This window comes from Mastigoproctus giganteus, chromosome 12 (assembly GCF_048544385.1).
Source record: "Mastigoproctus giganteus isolate SK-2022 chromosome 12, ASM4854438v1, whole genome shotgun sequence".
Lineage (NCBI taxonomy): Eukaryota > Metazoa > Arthropoda > Arachnida > Uropygi > Thelyphonidae > Mastigoproctus > Mastigoproctus giganteus.
The window spans coordinates 112,622,424-112,639,482 of NC_143586.1; the positions used below are offsets into that span (position 1 = coordinate 112,622,424).

Below are 17,059 nucleotides of genomic sequence, written 5' to 3' on the forward strand. Positions count from 1 at the left end.
GAACTATGTGGTGGGAGTTGAAGAATTTGGTAGTCATTTGCCTGTCTGAAAGCCACTTTTTTCTGTAAAAAAAATCAAAAGATTTGACTGGAATGGTGCTGCCAACACCAAGACAGGACTGTGGAATGGTGGAAAAAGATTATGTTGTCCGATGACTCGATTTACACTTTTTTCACCAATGGTAGTGTGAAAGTGTGAAGTGAACCTCATGAAGCCCTGGAGCTAGACTCCTTCATGAAGCCCTGCCTCCAGGCTCTCTTGTCCACCACTCATTCAGCTGGAAAAGCTATCATAGTATGAGGTGTGTTCTGTTAGTGCAGAATGAATCTGCTCATACTGTTAGATGGTCATATCAGACCTCCAGTGAATATCTTTTTGTCATATCAGAGCAGATTCATCCTGCAGTGCTCCATTTTAACCTGGATTTCAATGGATTCCTTCAAGACATCAACATAACTGTCCACCATGCAAAAATTTTATCTGAATGGTTGAAAGAAACATTAATAGAGGTATGTGATGCAAGAGAGCAAGCTTATACAGCAGGGGTGGGCAACTTTTTTCGTCAGCGGGCCGAATGAAATTTTCGTATCACGATGCGGGCCGAATGAAATTTTCGCATCGTGATGCGGGCCGGAATAGATTGAACGATTTAATAAAAAAAATCAGAACCTAAAAAATGTTATATTACTTAAATTACCAAATTATTAATGTATTTTTTAAAAAAATATCTGAATGTCCAATTATCATTGAAAATGCGGCATTCGGCATCAATTTTTCTTTTTTTTTAATTGGCTCATTTTATGGGCTATAAATTATATTAAATTAAAAATTGTAATAATTAGAAAAGGCATAAAACATAAAATATCTTGCACCAATATTATTTTTTTCAATAAGAAGTCAAACCCAAAGGAACTCCGTTCAATCGATGCTACAATAATAATTAGGAAATAACTCTTTGACGCTGCGTAGAATCACTTGGTTACTCTTGTACTGGCCGCGATTCCCGATTGAACCAAATTAAGCCGAACGTTTACAGCGAGTGTAGTCAGGTATGGATTTTCTATATTTATGCATTTACCGAGGGGGTCGGATTCAACATCGTCGCGGGCCGGCTGTTGCCCACCCCTGTTATACAGCATCAGCCAAAAAAAGAAAAAGAAAACCCTTTCACCCATTCATTCATTCCAAATGTTTATCTAGTTATGCTTTGAATTTATTTAAGATGTCCACTTCTACAATGACAGATGGAAGTTTTTTCCAGAAATCATCAACACCCCTTGGCTAAATGCAAATTTCTGCACATCTAATCTACAACTTTCGTTCCTCAATTTGAAACTGTGCCCCCTCAGTTTCTTAGTCAGAGCAAGAGGAAGAATCCATTAGTGCCATCGTTGTACATGTTGGCACTAATGATATCAAGAGTAGGAGACCGTCAGAATTACTTAACAAGTACAGGTCACTGTTGAAAAAAAGCCGTGAATTAGGGTTGAATTTGAAAGTGTCTCCAATTCTGCCCAGACGCGATAGGAGAAAGTATATGATGAGAGCCTTGTCGATAAATTTGGCCCTGGAAAGATTGTGTAAGGCTCAAGGTGTAGAATTTTTTTCAGCCTGGACTGTACTTGTTAACAGGACAGACTGCTTCTACAGGGATGGGATACACTTAAATAGAAAGGGTGCAAGAATATTTGCTGATGCTATCGAGGCAGTGTTAGGTGGGTCGGAAAACTGCTAGCTTGGGGGGGAGACAAAGACGAATAGATTAACAGTAGCCACTGCAGAGGTGAAAGTGATTCTTGCACTGCTTCTATTGGAATGAGCAGAAGCCTGAAAAACAAGATGCAGGATATTTCAGGGACTGCTGGGAGTCATTGCTGTACAAGTAAACACATGGGTTGTGTTAGGGTAGCTAAGAATAGAAAAAGGTGCATGTGTACTTGCATGTGCACCAATGCTAGGAGGTTAGTAAATAAATTTGATGAATTTGAGGTATTGCTCAAAACATCAATGGCAGATATTGTTCGGATATCACAGACGTGGTGTCACACAGATATAAGGAATGCAGAACTGGAATTTGGAGAGTACAACATCTACAGAAAGGATAGACAGGATAGGAAGGGAGGAGGGGTTATGCTATCAGTTAAGAAACACATAAAATACAAGAAAGTGAAGACCAGTCGACATCACTGGACAGTGCAATGTCGAGTGAGTTTGGTGTGAAATAAGCATTGGGAGATCAAAATTGAGAGCAGGTGTGTGCTGTAGGCCTAATGACTCTGATGAGTATAACAAGAAACTGTACAGGGAAATAGAGTGGGCCAGTAAATCAGAGAGTCCTATAATGGGGGATTTTAATTTCCCAGATATTGACTGGAATTTGGGGGCTGGTCACTCACACACTAGCAAGGCTTTTGTGGATTTATTGGATGATTGTTTTCTACATCAGCATGTTCGGGAGGCAAATAGAGGGAGTAATACTCTTGATTTGATTATCAGCAGTGATTCTTCATTCATTAAAAATCTGCAGATAAATGAACCACTAGGTGGCAGTGATCACAGTGTGCTGAAGTGGGATTTACTCAAAGAGGTAACTACCATTAGGGGTAAAAGGAAGGGTTATTGCTTTCGTAAAGGCAACTACGATGGACTGAGACAATATTTAAATTCTATACAGTGGGATCAACTGATTATGTTACCAACACCAAATTCAAAATGGGAAGCATTCAAAGAACTTATCTTGGAAGCTACTAGGCTTTACATACCAACTAAGAAATATTGTTCAAGGTTTAGGCCTAAATGGATGTCAGATGACCTAATGAGACATATGGCAGAGAAGAAAAATGCATGGGATACATACAAATTAGCACGTGACACAGAAGCCTATGATAGATACAATTTTATCTGTAACCAAGTTACAAAGGCAGGCGAAGGCAGATTATGAGAAATGGCAAGGGATGCAAAGAAAAACAGCAAAGAGTTCTTTACTTTTGTAAACTCTAGAAGGAAGGGGATGAATCAGATTGGTCCACTTGATATCGATGGGTCAACTATTGATGATCCTGCTCAGGTAGCTAACAAACTAAATGAATATTTTGCATCGACATTCACACATGAGGAGTTATTCAGCGAGGAGAATGCCAGAGGTGTATTCAACTCTGGCAGTAAGCTAGAGAATCTTGTAATAACTGAGAGTAAAGTGGAGGAGAAATTGTTGAAGATAAACACAAGAAAGGCAATTGGGGTGGATGGGGTCTATCCAGTTATATTAAAGGAGGCAGCAAAGGAAGTAAGTAACCCTTAGCCATAATTATGAGAGCTTCCTTGGACTCAGGGGAGGTACCATAGACTGGAGATATGCAAATTTGATCCCAATTCACAAAGGAGGATCAAAGGCTGATACAAGTAATTATAGACCTGTGAGTTTAACTTCTGTTCCAGGAAAATTAATGGAGGCACTGGTTAAAGAAGCACTGCAGGATCATCTAGACAAGACTTCAGTTATAGCTCGGACCAGCATGGTTTTGTTAAGGGGAAGTCTTGCCTGACCAATTTGATTGGATACTATGGTGCAGTCACAAAAGAACTGGATGCAGGGAATAACTTTGATATTATATACTTCGATCTTAGAAAGACTTTTGATACTGTTGCACATAGAAGACTGGTGCACAAATTGGAGCAGTGTGGCATTGGAGGCAAATTGCTGCTATGGATAAAGGGGTGGTTGAGGGGGAGAAGACAGAGGGTGGTAATCAATGGACACTGCTCATCGTGGACTAATGTTATTAGTGGAGTCCCTCATGGTTCAATGTTGGGTCCATTATTGTTTTCTGTATTTATGAATGATATTGATGATGGTATATCAAGCATAATGTCCAAGTTTGCAGATGATACGAAGGTTGGCAGGGTTGTCAAGGACACCACTGACACTATGCTTCTGCAACAGGATCTGGAAAGGTTGAGCAGATGGGCTGAGAGGTGGCAAATGAAGTTTAACATTGACAAATGTAAAGTACTACATATGGGAAACAGCAACCCTAGAGCAACATATCAACTCTGTGGTACTACACTGACAGTGTAGAGAATGAAAGGGACCTGGAGGTGGTTGTGCAGGCAGATATGAAGTTCTCTGAGCAGTGCAGACGGGCTGCAAGAGTAGCTCCTGGTGTCTTTTCAATGATATATAGGAATTTTTCTAGCAGGGATAAGGAGTTGATTATTCTCTTGTATAAGGCAATGGTCAGGCCACACCTAGAGTACTGTATACAGGTCTGGAGGCTTCATTTCAAGAAGTATGTAGAGCTGCTGGAACGAGTACAGAGAAGGGCAACAAGATTAGTGAATGGAACAAACGGGTGCTCTTACGAAGAAAGGCTTAAGTTTTGCAAATTACAGTGTCTGGAGACTGGGCACCAGTGACGTGATATGATAGAGGTGTATAAAGCCTTGAATGGTTTGAGCATGCTCAATGCTGATGGGATTGTTCCTCTTCTTTCTCAGAATAATCACCTGAGAAGGCATAAATTCAAATTGAGGAAAGACAGATGTAGGATAGATGTGCGGAAATTTGTCTTTAGCCAGCGGGTGGTTGGTTGGTGGAACAGACTTCCATCCCTTGTCGTGGAAGTTGATAGTCTAAATAAGTTTCAGGCTCAGCTGGACAGGTATTTCGAAGAACAGAGGGATGAAGTGGAAGTGTTTTTTTTTTTTTTTTTTCTGATGCTGCATAAGCTTGCTTTCTTGCATCAAATGCCTCTGCTAATGCTAATCCCATCAGCATTCAGCTTGCTCAACCCATTCAAGGTCATATACACCTAAATCAGATCACCTCACAGGTGCCTACTCTCCAGGTGCTGCAATTTGCAGATTTAAGCCTTTATTGGTAAAAGGACCCCTTCCTTCCATTTACTAATCTTGTTGCCCTTCTCTGTACTTGTTTCAGCAGCTCTACATCCTTCCTAAAATGAGGTGTCCAGACCTGTATACAGTATTCAAGGTGTGGGCCACACCATATCCCCTTTTTTTTTCTTTTTTTTTTAAGTTTTTGGCGCATCGGCTTGTTTTTACATGACTGTGACCCAAGTCCGAGGCGGGATTTAAACCGGCAACCTTTGGGTTGCCAGGCAGGCAGGCAGGCACTTTACCCACCTGGCTAGCCCGGTCGGCAACCATGGCCTTATACAAGGGGATAATCACCTCCTTAACAAGAGTAGCTTATTGTGTCATTGACATAATACCATAAGCTACTCTTGCAGACTGTCTGCACTGCTCAGAAGACTTCATATCTGACTGCACAATTACCCCAGGTTCTTTTCATTCTCAACCACCCTGAGTGTAGTACCACACAGTTCATGATTTCCAACATCTGCCCTGACCACCTAATTTTTCAGCTCTAAGTCCAGTTGAGAATATCTTGGGATATGTCAAACTGCTCAAAATGTAACTGACAAATATCCTTATGGAAGAATTGTCAAATCTAGAGCTAGACTCCCTGAGCCACTTAGTGGAATTCGTGCCATGATGTCTATGGGCTGTAATGGACAAAAGAGGGCTCTACTGGATATTAAAGAAAGGTTTGTGATTTTTTGAACATACATATATGAGTATGTATTGTCAGTGAAATTTCATTTCAAGTTCAAAAGCTAGATTTTGAAAAAAAATTCTTCTTTCTTTTCCCTTTTCCAGAATAAAATTACAAAATCTGCTGTCTCCTCTATTTTTGAAATAAAGCTTTAGTCTCTTTTCTTTTCTTTTTTCCAATAAAAATTATGAAATCTCACACTTTCCTAGCAGCTATGACAATATAGTAGTAGTAATAGTATTGGCAAATGATGAAAGAAAGCAAACTTATATAGCATCAGCAAAAAAAAAAAAAAAAAAAAAACTACACAGTTCAACCATCCATGCCCCCCCCCCAAGAATTTGTCTAGTTCTTCCTTGAACTTATTCAACCCATCCACTTCCACAACAACAGATGGAAGTCTGTTCCAACAATCAACCATCCTTCCTCAAGTTGCATTTATTCCCCCTCATGTGTGTGTCAGCAAGTGGAAGAATGTCATTAACTATCAGCTTACTCAAACCAATCAAGCCTTTAAACAACTCAGTCAGATCTCCTTGCAGGTGTCTACTCTCAAGATGCTGCGATTTGCAGAGCTGAAGCCTTTCTAGATAAGAGCACCCTTTTGTTCCCTTCACTAGTCTGGTCTGACCTGTTCCAGCAGATCTACATTCTTCCTAAAGTGAAACTCCAGGCATATATACAGTACTCAAGTACCTAACCTAATCACCTCCTTATCCTTTCTAGCAAAGTTTCTGTATATCATTGACAAAATCCCATGAGCTGGCCTGACAGCATATCTGCACTGTTCAGAGAATTTCATGTCTGACTGCACAGTTACCCCCAGGTCTTTTTCATTCTCCATTCTACCGAGTGTAGTACCACACAGTTCATAAGTTACTCTGGGGTTTCTTCTACCCTTATGCAGTATCTTGTTGCAGTAGCTCACCCTGATGACTGTTGTTAACCAACCTGTATCAAAAGCCTTACTGAAATCCAAGTATACAAAGTCAGAATTATTTTTAGCATCCAGTTCCTTGGTCACTGCATCATAGTCAGCGGGTGGTTGGTTGGTGACCAGTTCCTTGGTCACTGCATCATAGCCAGCGGGTGGTTGGTTGGTGGAACAGACTCCCATCCCTTGTGGTGGAGGTTGATAGCCTAAATAAGTTTAAGGCTCAGCTGGACAGGTATTTTGAACGAACAGAGGGGTGAAGTGGAAGTGGGTTTTTTTTTTTTGGCTGATGCTGCATAAGCTTGCTTTCTTGCATCAAAAAAATTGAGCTATCTAAAATGCAGAGAGTTAGCATTTCAAAGGAAGGAGTTTGGTAGTGGTTTTATCATCTTATGACAAAGATAGAAGTGCACAATTGACATCTTTGCATAAGAAAATTTATGAACATTCAAAACGAACTTCACATATACAGGCTGAAAAAATCTTGTAAGCTGCAAATGACAACATTTAGAAGCGGTAATTGATCAAATGTGAATGACTCTGAAATTTCTAGGTTTTTAGAACTGCATATTATATTGTGAAACATGATCGACCATATTCTGACCATTTTGAGTTGTTACAACTTCAAGAATTAAATGGCACTGTTATTGCTCACGGTTTGCATTCAAGATTAAGTGCATCTAATATAATAGAGCATGTCGCAAGGCAAGTGAAATTAAAATTGTGCCAACAAATTGTGGACATATTTCTTACTTAGAGTGGTAGACTTATCAATTCTCATTGATGAGTCTACCACTCTAAGTAAGAAATCTACTCTGATTATTTATTTATTTAAAAGTGTGAAACCAATAAAATGAAAGATCCACATTACTTGTTTCTTGATTTAATCAAATTGCCAGATCAAGCAGCTTTCACAATAACAGAGTGTCCCTTAAAATGTCTTGAAAAATACGGATTTGATGACAGTTATTTAAAACACTATTTAATTTCTTTTATGAGTGATGGGGCAAGTGTTATGTTGGGCAGAAAATCTGGAGTTGGAAATAAATTATTAGAAAAATATCCAAATTTGATCATATGGCATTGTTTAAGCCATCGGCTGGAGTTATCAGTTGGAGATGCGATATCAGGAGTTCATGGAATTAACCATTTTCAAATATTTATGGACAAGCTGTACACTTTGTACAGTCAATCTCCAAAAAACCAGAGAGAAATAGAAGCATGTGCTACTAGCATCGGCGAAGAAATTAAAAGGATTGGACGGGTATTTAATGTAAGATGGATGGCCAGCTCCTTTAGGACCGTATCATCAGTTTGTCAAAATTTTGCATCTTTATGCCAACATTTTGAAAATTCCAGTAAAGATAACAACTGAAATAAAACTGAACAATCCATTTTTATATAAATGAATTTCATCCAAACAGTTTTTCCTAAATTTAGCCCTGATGTACGATGTATTTTTTGAGCTATCGATTCTTTCAGAGTCATTGCAAAAAAGAGATATGACAATAGTATATGCAGACAAATTGATTCATTGTACAATTTGTTACTTGGAATTTTTAAAAGATCCTCAAAAGGAAAAAAAGTTCTTAGAAGCCTCAGATGCTATTGAAAAAATGCAATTATTTTCGGTAACATTAACGGACAATAAAAAAGTAACATTAATTCATAGGAATCAATTTCTAAACAGTATTATTAATAATATGAAGCATAAGGTGAGCGTTAGTACAGATTATACTGAATTTACTGAAGGAATTTCAGCTTTATAAAAGAGTTACAAATTCTTGAACCAAGCGAATGGCCAAGATCTGAAATTGATCTTGGATTTGGAGAAAATGAAATAGAATCTCTCTCTCTCTCTCTCTCTCTCTCTCTCTCTCTCTCTCTCTCTCTCTCTCTCTCTCTGTAAACATTTCAATTTATCTTTCACAAAATGTTTGAATGCCTACAGGGATTATTTAGCTAATAGTAGTCGTAGCATGGCCACAGATTTGGAATGTTTAAAAACTTATTCCAAAATTATAGCTTGCAGTTCTTCTGAATGCGAGCTTGGCTTCAGCAGTATGAATTTAATATTAACTGAGAAAAGATCCCGTATTCTTGTCAAACATGTGGAAAGTTTGTTGTTTATTAAACTACATGGTCCACCATTAGAATTATGGAATCCAAATTTTTATGTCCGAACTTGGTTGCTGTTGACCAATAAACAAATAGGGCAGTCACACTAGAATACATAATCGATCCTGTATGGGAATTTCTATGATTCTTCTGAACAGTATATTTTATATTATTTTGGTGTTTTTGTTTTTTTCTTTTCTGATTTTTTAAATTTTTTGTCTTTGTTTTTTACTTTTGAAATTTTTATTTAATAGTTATTAAATGAAATACTGAACAAATATTCTAATCTTTGACTTATTTATTTTTGCAAATGAAAAAAGCGTAGGTAACTATTTCTAGTTAATCGATGAGTGTTCTGGTACTAATTTTTTTAGCAATACGTCTCTGAGACTGCACCTTAACAAATCCATGCTGTGATTTCAGTATAATTACATTCCTGTCCAGATGGTCCTGCATTGCTTCTTTAACCAGTGATTCCATTATTTTTGCTGGTAGACACTAAGCTAACAGGGCTGTACAGTATTAACTCATGTCATCCTTTGATCCCCCTTTATGAATTGGAGATACATTTGCGCATCTCCAGTCCATAAGGAACCTTCTAAGGGTGCTCTTAGAATCTGAGGATGCTCTCATAAGGATTTGCTTACCTCCTTTGCTGCAAACCTTAATATAATTGGACAGATTCCATCCATCTCGGGCGCCTCTTTTATGTCCATCTTCAACAATCTTTCCTCCACTTTCCTTTCACTTATCACAAAGTCATTTAGTTCCTCGTTAGAGTTTGATAAACTCCTGGCATCCCCTCCTCATATGTGAATGTAATTGTATTGAATATACTGTAATTGTAGTCTACTATGAAGCAATCCCAAACAGATGGAAAAATAATTGCTTTATCTTTTTTTATTGAAGTGTGTTTATTAATTAAATTGTCCAGTTTCCACCACTAGATAGCTATTCTCTTATTTGTTTAGGAATGGACTGATAATATGCCTCAAGCAATGGACTACTGTTAATGTCCTAATCTTCACAAAATTTGATATCAGATCCCTAAGAAATTCCATTAATAGATCTTAATTTGAATCTGTGGAGAGGCTACAGATTCAAATTAATCTAATGAATTATTAGCATTACCAGAGATATATGATGCAAGAAAGCAAGCTTATATAGCACTCCCTTGTCTAGTTCTGCCTTGAACTTATTTAAGTTATCAATCTCTACTATGGCAGATGGAAGTTTGTTCCAACTATCAACCACCCTCTGGCTAAAGGCAGATTTCCGCACAACTATTCTACAATTGTCTTTCCTCAGTTTGAATTTATTTCCCCTCAAGTGGGTAATATGAACAAGAGGAATAATGCGATCAGCATTGAGCTTGCTGTACATCTTATACACCTCAGTCAGATCACCTTGCAGGTGCCTACTCTCCAGATGCTACAATTTGCAGAACTTAAGCCTTTCTTGGTAACAGCAACCCTTTGTTCCATTCACCAATCTCATTGCCCTTCCCTGTATTCATTACAAGAGCTCTTCATCCTTCCTAAAATGAGGCCTCCAGTCCTGTGTAGGTGTGGCCTGACCATTGCCTTATACAAAGGAAAATCACCTCCTTATCCCTGCTAGCAAAATTCTTATATCATTGAAAAAGACCCCACAAGCTACTCTTGCAACCTGTCTGCACTGCTCAGAAAACATCATATCTGACTGCACAATTACCCCAGGTCCTTTTCATTCTCCACTATCCTGAGTATAGTACCACACAGTTGGTACATTACTCTGGGGGTTACTGCTACCCATATGTAGTACTTTACATTTGTCAACATTTCTAAATCCTGTTGCAGTAGTGTATTGTCATTTCTGTCATTAACAACCCAGCCAACCTTTATATCATCCGCAAACTTGGACGTTAACCTTGATATATCTTCATCAATATCATTGATAAATACAGAAAACAATGGGCCCAACACCGAACCCTGAGGGATTATATTCTGTTTATTTAAAGGGATATGATGTTAATTAGAAATATACAATAGTTTGTTAAATTATGTGAAAGAAACAGAAATATATTTTCTTCGTTGCTTTGGAAATGATTTTGATTTTAAAAACTGAGTATTCTTTTTGGTGATTACAGCGTTTTATTTTCTTGAAATCAAGTGCATAGCTAAAATCTGTTTTGGTTTCCCTTCCTCCCTCCCTCCATTTTTTCTCATTATTATTCCTCCTTTCTCTTCAAGGTTGGACTCTGATATGTTTTGTTCACACGTTACAGTTTAAGATAAATTCAGACACATACAAACACAAATGAAGGTTTACCAGTGACCACATCCACCTTAAGAGAACTAAGTAGCGATTCTGTCTGTTCTGTAAAAAACTCGAACAATTTCTGCTAAGTGATAGCCATATGGTGCAGATATGTTAGTATATTCTTGATCTCTTTACTATCTAAGATTACTATTATCTTAGATAGTAAATATTATCTAAGATTACTATTAAAATAAAACATTGAATGAATTTAAAAACATTACGAAGTTTATATATATATCTAAGACTCAGTATATATATATATATATATATGTATATATAAGTGTTACAAATGAAAGTAAAATGAAATAAAAGTAAATATAGATGGAGCTAGGCCTGGCATTTTGTGATTAATAACTTCTCCATCTATATTTACTTTTATTTCATTTTACTTTCATTTGTAACACTTATTTATATACCAGTATCCTGTTTTGCTGCTGTGCGTATTCAGGTACACATACTGTTTTTCTTTTTTCTTTCTTTCTTTCTTTTTTTTTCTTTTTTTCCCTTCCACTTTCATTTATATATGGCTGGTCAGTTCACTGGATAGCTTGGCATTATAGCAAAAGTATGCAATTTTGAAATGGCATTGTAAACATGGTAAAATACCGTAATTTATTATTTTTTACTGATTTAATTGTGATGCATTATCCAAGTTTTCATTATTACAGAGTCTCTATAACTAAATTTAACCATATTTCATCCAGAAGAATCACTTTCAATGGCGAGTAAATAAGAAAAGCCGAGTGTTTTCTAAATAAGAAAACACTCGGCTTAATCTATAAAGTAGTATTTATCCCCATCTCCTCTGGCACCAACATATGGTTCTGTATGACAGCAACTACAAGAAATAAAATAAAACTAGAGAGCATTCATTCAGAAGTCATCGTGCTAGCCATTGCCAGAGCTTGCCACATGGTGAGTACCCCCCCCCCCCACACACACACACTGCCCTACAAGTCTTGTCACTCTCCCACTGGATTTAGAGATAGTATGCTAAGGCCAAAAACCCACAGGATATCAGGGTATAATGCTCAATTTAGCCAACCAAATTAATGGAGAGAGGAAAAGAATACCACTCTGCTTTCTCAGCATCGGCAAACAGATTGAAAATGGTCAACCATGAGTGAAGTGACAAAGAGATTCCTCTCCAGTGTGGCTGGTCTCCCCCAAACCACCTCCCTAGTTTGCCCTGGGACTGTTTGTGACCTTTTTCTTAACTGGTCATGGGCCGCTAAGCTGCATCAACTTGGCCTCAATGACAACCCACTTTGCACCTGTGGTGCTCTGAAGATTGGCAGCACTTATTTTATGAGTGCCCAGTCTATGATAATCCCTGAAGTTCTTGTTTATAACCCAGCACAACCACTAGATCAGTAGAGTTCACAATAAATCATCAGTACAAATGTTAATTGTATTTAGCAGTCACAGACTTTAATCCCGGTCCACTCAAAGAGTACGTGCTACTGCACTCACGCCCCTGACCACTTGGCTACATCAGTCCTATTAGAAGGATTGGCCCATAAACTAGAAACCAATAACATTTGTTCACCACAGAAATAGAGTATTGCAAAACTCTCACAAAGTTTGCTCCAACTGCCTTTAAATTGAGAAACAGACAATGAGCCATAACACCTCACCTGTCCTTCACATATCGTAAGGCCACTCCCCATGCATTTTCAACCTGCTAATATATGTTAACCTCCAGGCTGGTTTCTACTGGCTTTGACTCCCTTGCTTCCACCCCTTTTCTGACACTTGGTTGTGTTTGGTTGCTGCATGCTGCCCAGGGGTGCATGAGCTTGCTGACCACTGACAGAGACCGTGTCTGTGTGTGACTGAAGAGAGTGAGACTTGTGTCAGGTGTGTGTGTGTGTGTGTGTGTGTGTGTGTGTGTGTGTGTGTGTGAGACTAAATATGAGAGAATTTCCTGTAAGATTGTAAGACACCTCCTGTTGGAGGCTCTCAGTGCATGAGAGCACTGATGAAGGAAACTCCCAAATTTATGTGTAGATGTGCTGTTGAGTGTGTGTGTGTGTGCACTGTTGACTTTGCTTGTTGCCTTGCCTTGGCAGAGGTACAGAACATTTTTGGAATTATGGCCCCTTTTCTTATGGTCAGGGTAACCTTAAGTTACCCCTGGAATGCAAATTATTATCCAGAGATGTGGACTCAATTCACCCACCTTTCCACATTATCTTCCTTTTTCCCCCCATCTCCTGCCCCCCCAGGGGCGGTACTTGACCATGTGCCAGTTCGTGGGGGGGGTATCTTTATCTTTTGAGTCTGGCTGATGAGGAGAAACCAAATAACCTTCAGTTCCTGGGGAGGTTTTGCAAAACTCTAATTAGGCCCCTAAAGTTGTTTCCCCCCCATTCCTGGCAGCTGCCTCCAGTTCTGTCCTAATGAGGTGTTTGTTGTACTAGACGGTTGTCTCCACTGGGACCAGGAAGGGGAACTGGCAGCTGCCCACCAAAACCAGATTCTCCAAAAACAGACACACTTGCTTAATAAATAAAGGTCACTGGTTTGAATGGTGCCTCTGGTAGGGGAATTGTGAGTGCTCAATATTTTTTAATACAACATAGTATAAACTGTGCAATGTGATTTCTGCAGTCAAATTGCCTTATTATCTAAATATATACTACTGCACTGTTAAGTACTCTACAGAAAGCTGGTATTGATATCTTGCAAAATGAATGATTTTATGTATTCCAAATACATAGTAACAATGACATACAGTCTTAGAAATATGTAAAATAGAAAGAAAGTGGAAATTATTAATGGAACATAATGCATAAATCTAGCACTTTTTTTTTTTTTTTTTCATCAGTTAAGTCCAGCTGATCTGTTTCTCTTCTATGGTCAATTACACTCTGATAAGAATATTCAAAAAGTGAGGTTCCACTCTATTTAAAATCACACAGGATAGGAGCCCTTTTTGTTTTTCCGTATTATTTACACTTTTATAAATATCTTAAGGATAGCTAGAAATAAATACTTGCTCATTTTATTCCAAATTTTGAAAAGAATCATTTTTCACATATATTCTCAGTATAAAGTAGATTAACATCAACTTTTTTTTTTATTTGTCTAGACAATACAAAGTACCTGATGTATTATTCATGACTATTGAACCACCGTCGGATATTCCAACTACGGGAAGAGGATGTCTTATTCAAGCAAGGTATTTTTTTTTTTTAGGTACATTTATTTGAATATTCATCGCAGGTTATCTTAAAATGATTTATTTTCCTATCTAAGACTTTCATATATTCTTTTTATTGGTTTTAGAGATAGTTTTTGGATTATTCACCATCCAGTGTAGCATAATTTTTCAATCATTCATTCCCCTTATAAGTATTTGTATAACACTTTGTAAACATAGTGTTATACAAATTCCCTCAGTAAAAAATATGTTTCATTGTGAAAGGAACAGTATTCAATCATTGAATTTAAAAATAATAAATTCATGTACTTGAAGCCTCATTTAAAAAACTGTTATTATAAGTTCAGCTATTTCAACTTTCAATTGTTTAGTCATAAAACTGCTCACAAACCTACTGGTTTTCATATCAAATAATCATGTACTTAAGTATATTGTAGATTCATTAATTATCTGTAATCTCTAGCCTGGTAGGCTATGAAGGATTCATATTTCTGTGTTTAATAAAGATTATTTATTTTATTGTTTAGTGTTATTATTACTCTCTTTCAATTCCATACAACTGTTTCTTTCTTGTACGAGTAGATAGCCAAGAATAAATATTTGAAATAGTTCACAGTTTTACAGATTTCCTTTTGGTAGCACTGGCCAAATAATGTTAGCTGTTAATAACAATATCTACCAGAAGGGAGGGAGAGCAAGAGAGAGATGCATCTAAAAAATATTTTGGAGAGTACACTCTATATTCTGTATGGTATGTTCCATAGTGGAAATATTATTGGTGGTGTTTAAAGAAGTTTCCAGAACAGGCAAATTGTTAAGAATAATTTTATTGTTAGGGAAAATACAATTTTCTTTGTTCTGGAGGACATAAACACTGATAAATTTTGATTTTCATAGTCTTTTCAACAGTATCAACTTGCCTAATTTAAAAATAGTGCTTCAGAAGTATAGGAACTCCCCAACTTATGTAACAGTTGTGTTCCACAGAACGCTACATAAGTTTGGTTTTACGTGAGTCGGAATTTCCCCCATGCTTGTGCAGCACTCGCAGCTGTGCTTGCTGAATTCATTGAATCAAAAAAGAAATGTTCGACGAACATGTAAATGTTAGTGAATTTACCTAAAGGACCACTCACTTAGACCGTGTACTTAGAAGGGTTGTTTGTGAGAAAAAGATCATGCATGTTGGCTGTATGGTTAGGATTGTCTGGTATTCTTGCAATCTGTGCAAGGTCATTAGTAATTGCAAAAGCCTCAGCATCTCGACCAGCTGGGTTGATGCGACTAGAAAATGGAAGCTAGCTGGAGTTGTGAAGAATAAAATCACCAAGGAAATTTACCTCACTGTTAGGAAAGTTGGACTGGAGGAAGTCAAAGAGCTCCAAGTGATTAGTGGAGTTGGGATAACGGTAGAGACAACAGATGAATTTGACACAATGAGGTAGAGAGATTTTAAGCCAGAGAAGATCAAAAAGAGGAGATTCCAACTTAGCAAGTCACTGACAGGGAATATTGGAACGGACATATGCACAAGTACCACCTTTGAGGCAAAAGTAATCATATAGCAAATAATTTGGGCAACTGAGATGAGCAGTAGTTGAATCAACTGATAACTGAGATTCTGTCAGAAAAGTACTTGGGGTTTGGCAGACTGCAAGTGTAAATAGACATTGTTGAGATTAGAATTGAGACCATGTATATTTGTGGAATGAACGAGGAAGTGTTTGGAAGGTTTAGATCTTTTCACTGATAACCTTACTCTATTAGTTTGACAGTTCATGGTGTATTTGATAGTAAGAAAAAGCGGGGAGGAAATAGTGTATGAAGTAATGAAATTTTTGGATATGGCATACACATCATATGAATATACCCAGATCCTTGACATAACATTCTAATATTCCCTGCCAGAGACTTGGCAATTTGGAATCTCCTCTCTTTGATCTTCTCTGGCTTAAAATCTCTCTACCTCATTGCGTCAAATTCATCTGTTGTCTCTACCGTTCTCCCAACTCCACTAATCACTTGGAACTCTTTGACTTCCTCTCTTTGCAACTTGATTTTCTCCAGTCCAACTTTCCTAACAGTGAGGTAACTTTCCTTGGTGATTTTAATGTTCACAACTCCAGCTGGCTTCCGTTTTCTAGTCACACCGACCCAGCTGGTCGAGATGCTGAGGCTTTTGCAATTACTAATGACCTTGCACAGATTGTTCATTTACCTACAAGAATACCGGACAATCCTAATCATACAGCCAATACGCTTGATCTTTTTCTCACAAACAACCGTTCTAAGTACACGGTCGAAGTGAGAGGTCCTTTAGGCACTTCAGATCACAACTTGGTGATTGTCTCTTCTCCAATGGAACCTTTATCTCATGGCTATTCCCAACCTCGTGTTGTTTGGCATTACAAGAATGCAAAATGGGATGACCTGCGAGACTTCTTTTCTTCTTTTCCTTGGTTGGATTACTGTTTCAAAACTTCTGATGTCAATGTTTGCTCAGATCGTGTCAGTGAAATTATTCTTGCAGGAATGGAATCCTTTATCCCACACTCCACTTTAAAATCTCATCCTTCATCTAAACCTTGGTTTTCCAATAAATGTGCTAAGGCTGTCCAAGAGAAGAATGTTGCATATCGTAATTGGCTTGTTTCTAATTCTTCAGCTTCATTTTCTGCCTACACCAAAGCTCGCAACAATTGTAAAGCAGTTATTAATCAGTCCAAACTAGAGTTTGAACAGGCTAAAAGTAGAAAACTTGGTTCTTGCCCTAATGGTAGCCGAGCATTCTGGTCTGTTGCCAAAGCTATTGGCCGCAACTTTTGCCCATCTCTGCTCCCACCTCTGTCCAAACCAGATGGTTCTGTTGTCACTTCAGCCAAGGATAAAGCTGACCTGCTAGCATCCCATTTTTCTTCCAGCTCATGTATTAATGATCTTGGTAAAACACCTCCCACCATTC

At 37.9% G+C, this 17,059-nt stretch overlaps 1 protein-coding gene across 5 annotated transcripts in view; it reads left to right on the forward strand.

The window, feature by feature from the left end:
• LOC150077345 (C2 domain-containing protein 5) overlaps positions 1 to 17,059 on the forward strand; it is a 992,151-nt gene that overhangs the window by 542,790 nt on the left and 432,302 nt on the right. For all 5 annotated transcript variants that reach the window (XM_090386765.1, XM_090386767.1, XM_090386764.1 and 2 more), the window contains exon 16: positions 14,026 to 14,115. In XM_090386765.1, the coding sequence (XP_090242891.1) occupies positions 14,026 to 14,115 (90 nt within the window). The remainder of the gene's footprint in view (positions 1 to 14,025; positions 14,116 to 17,059) is intronic.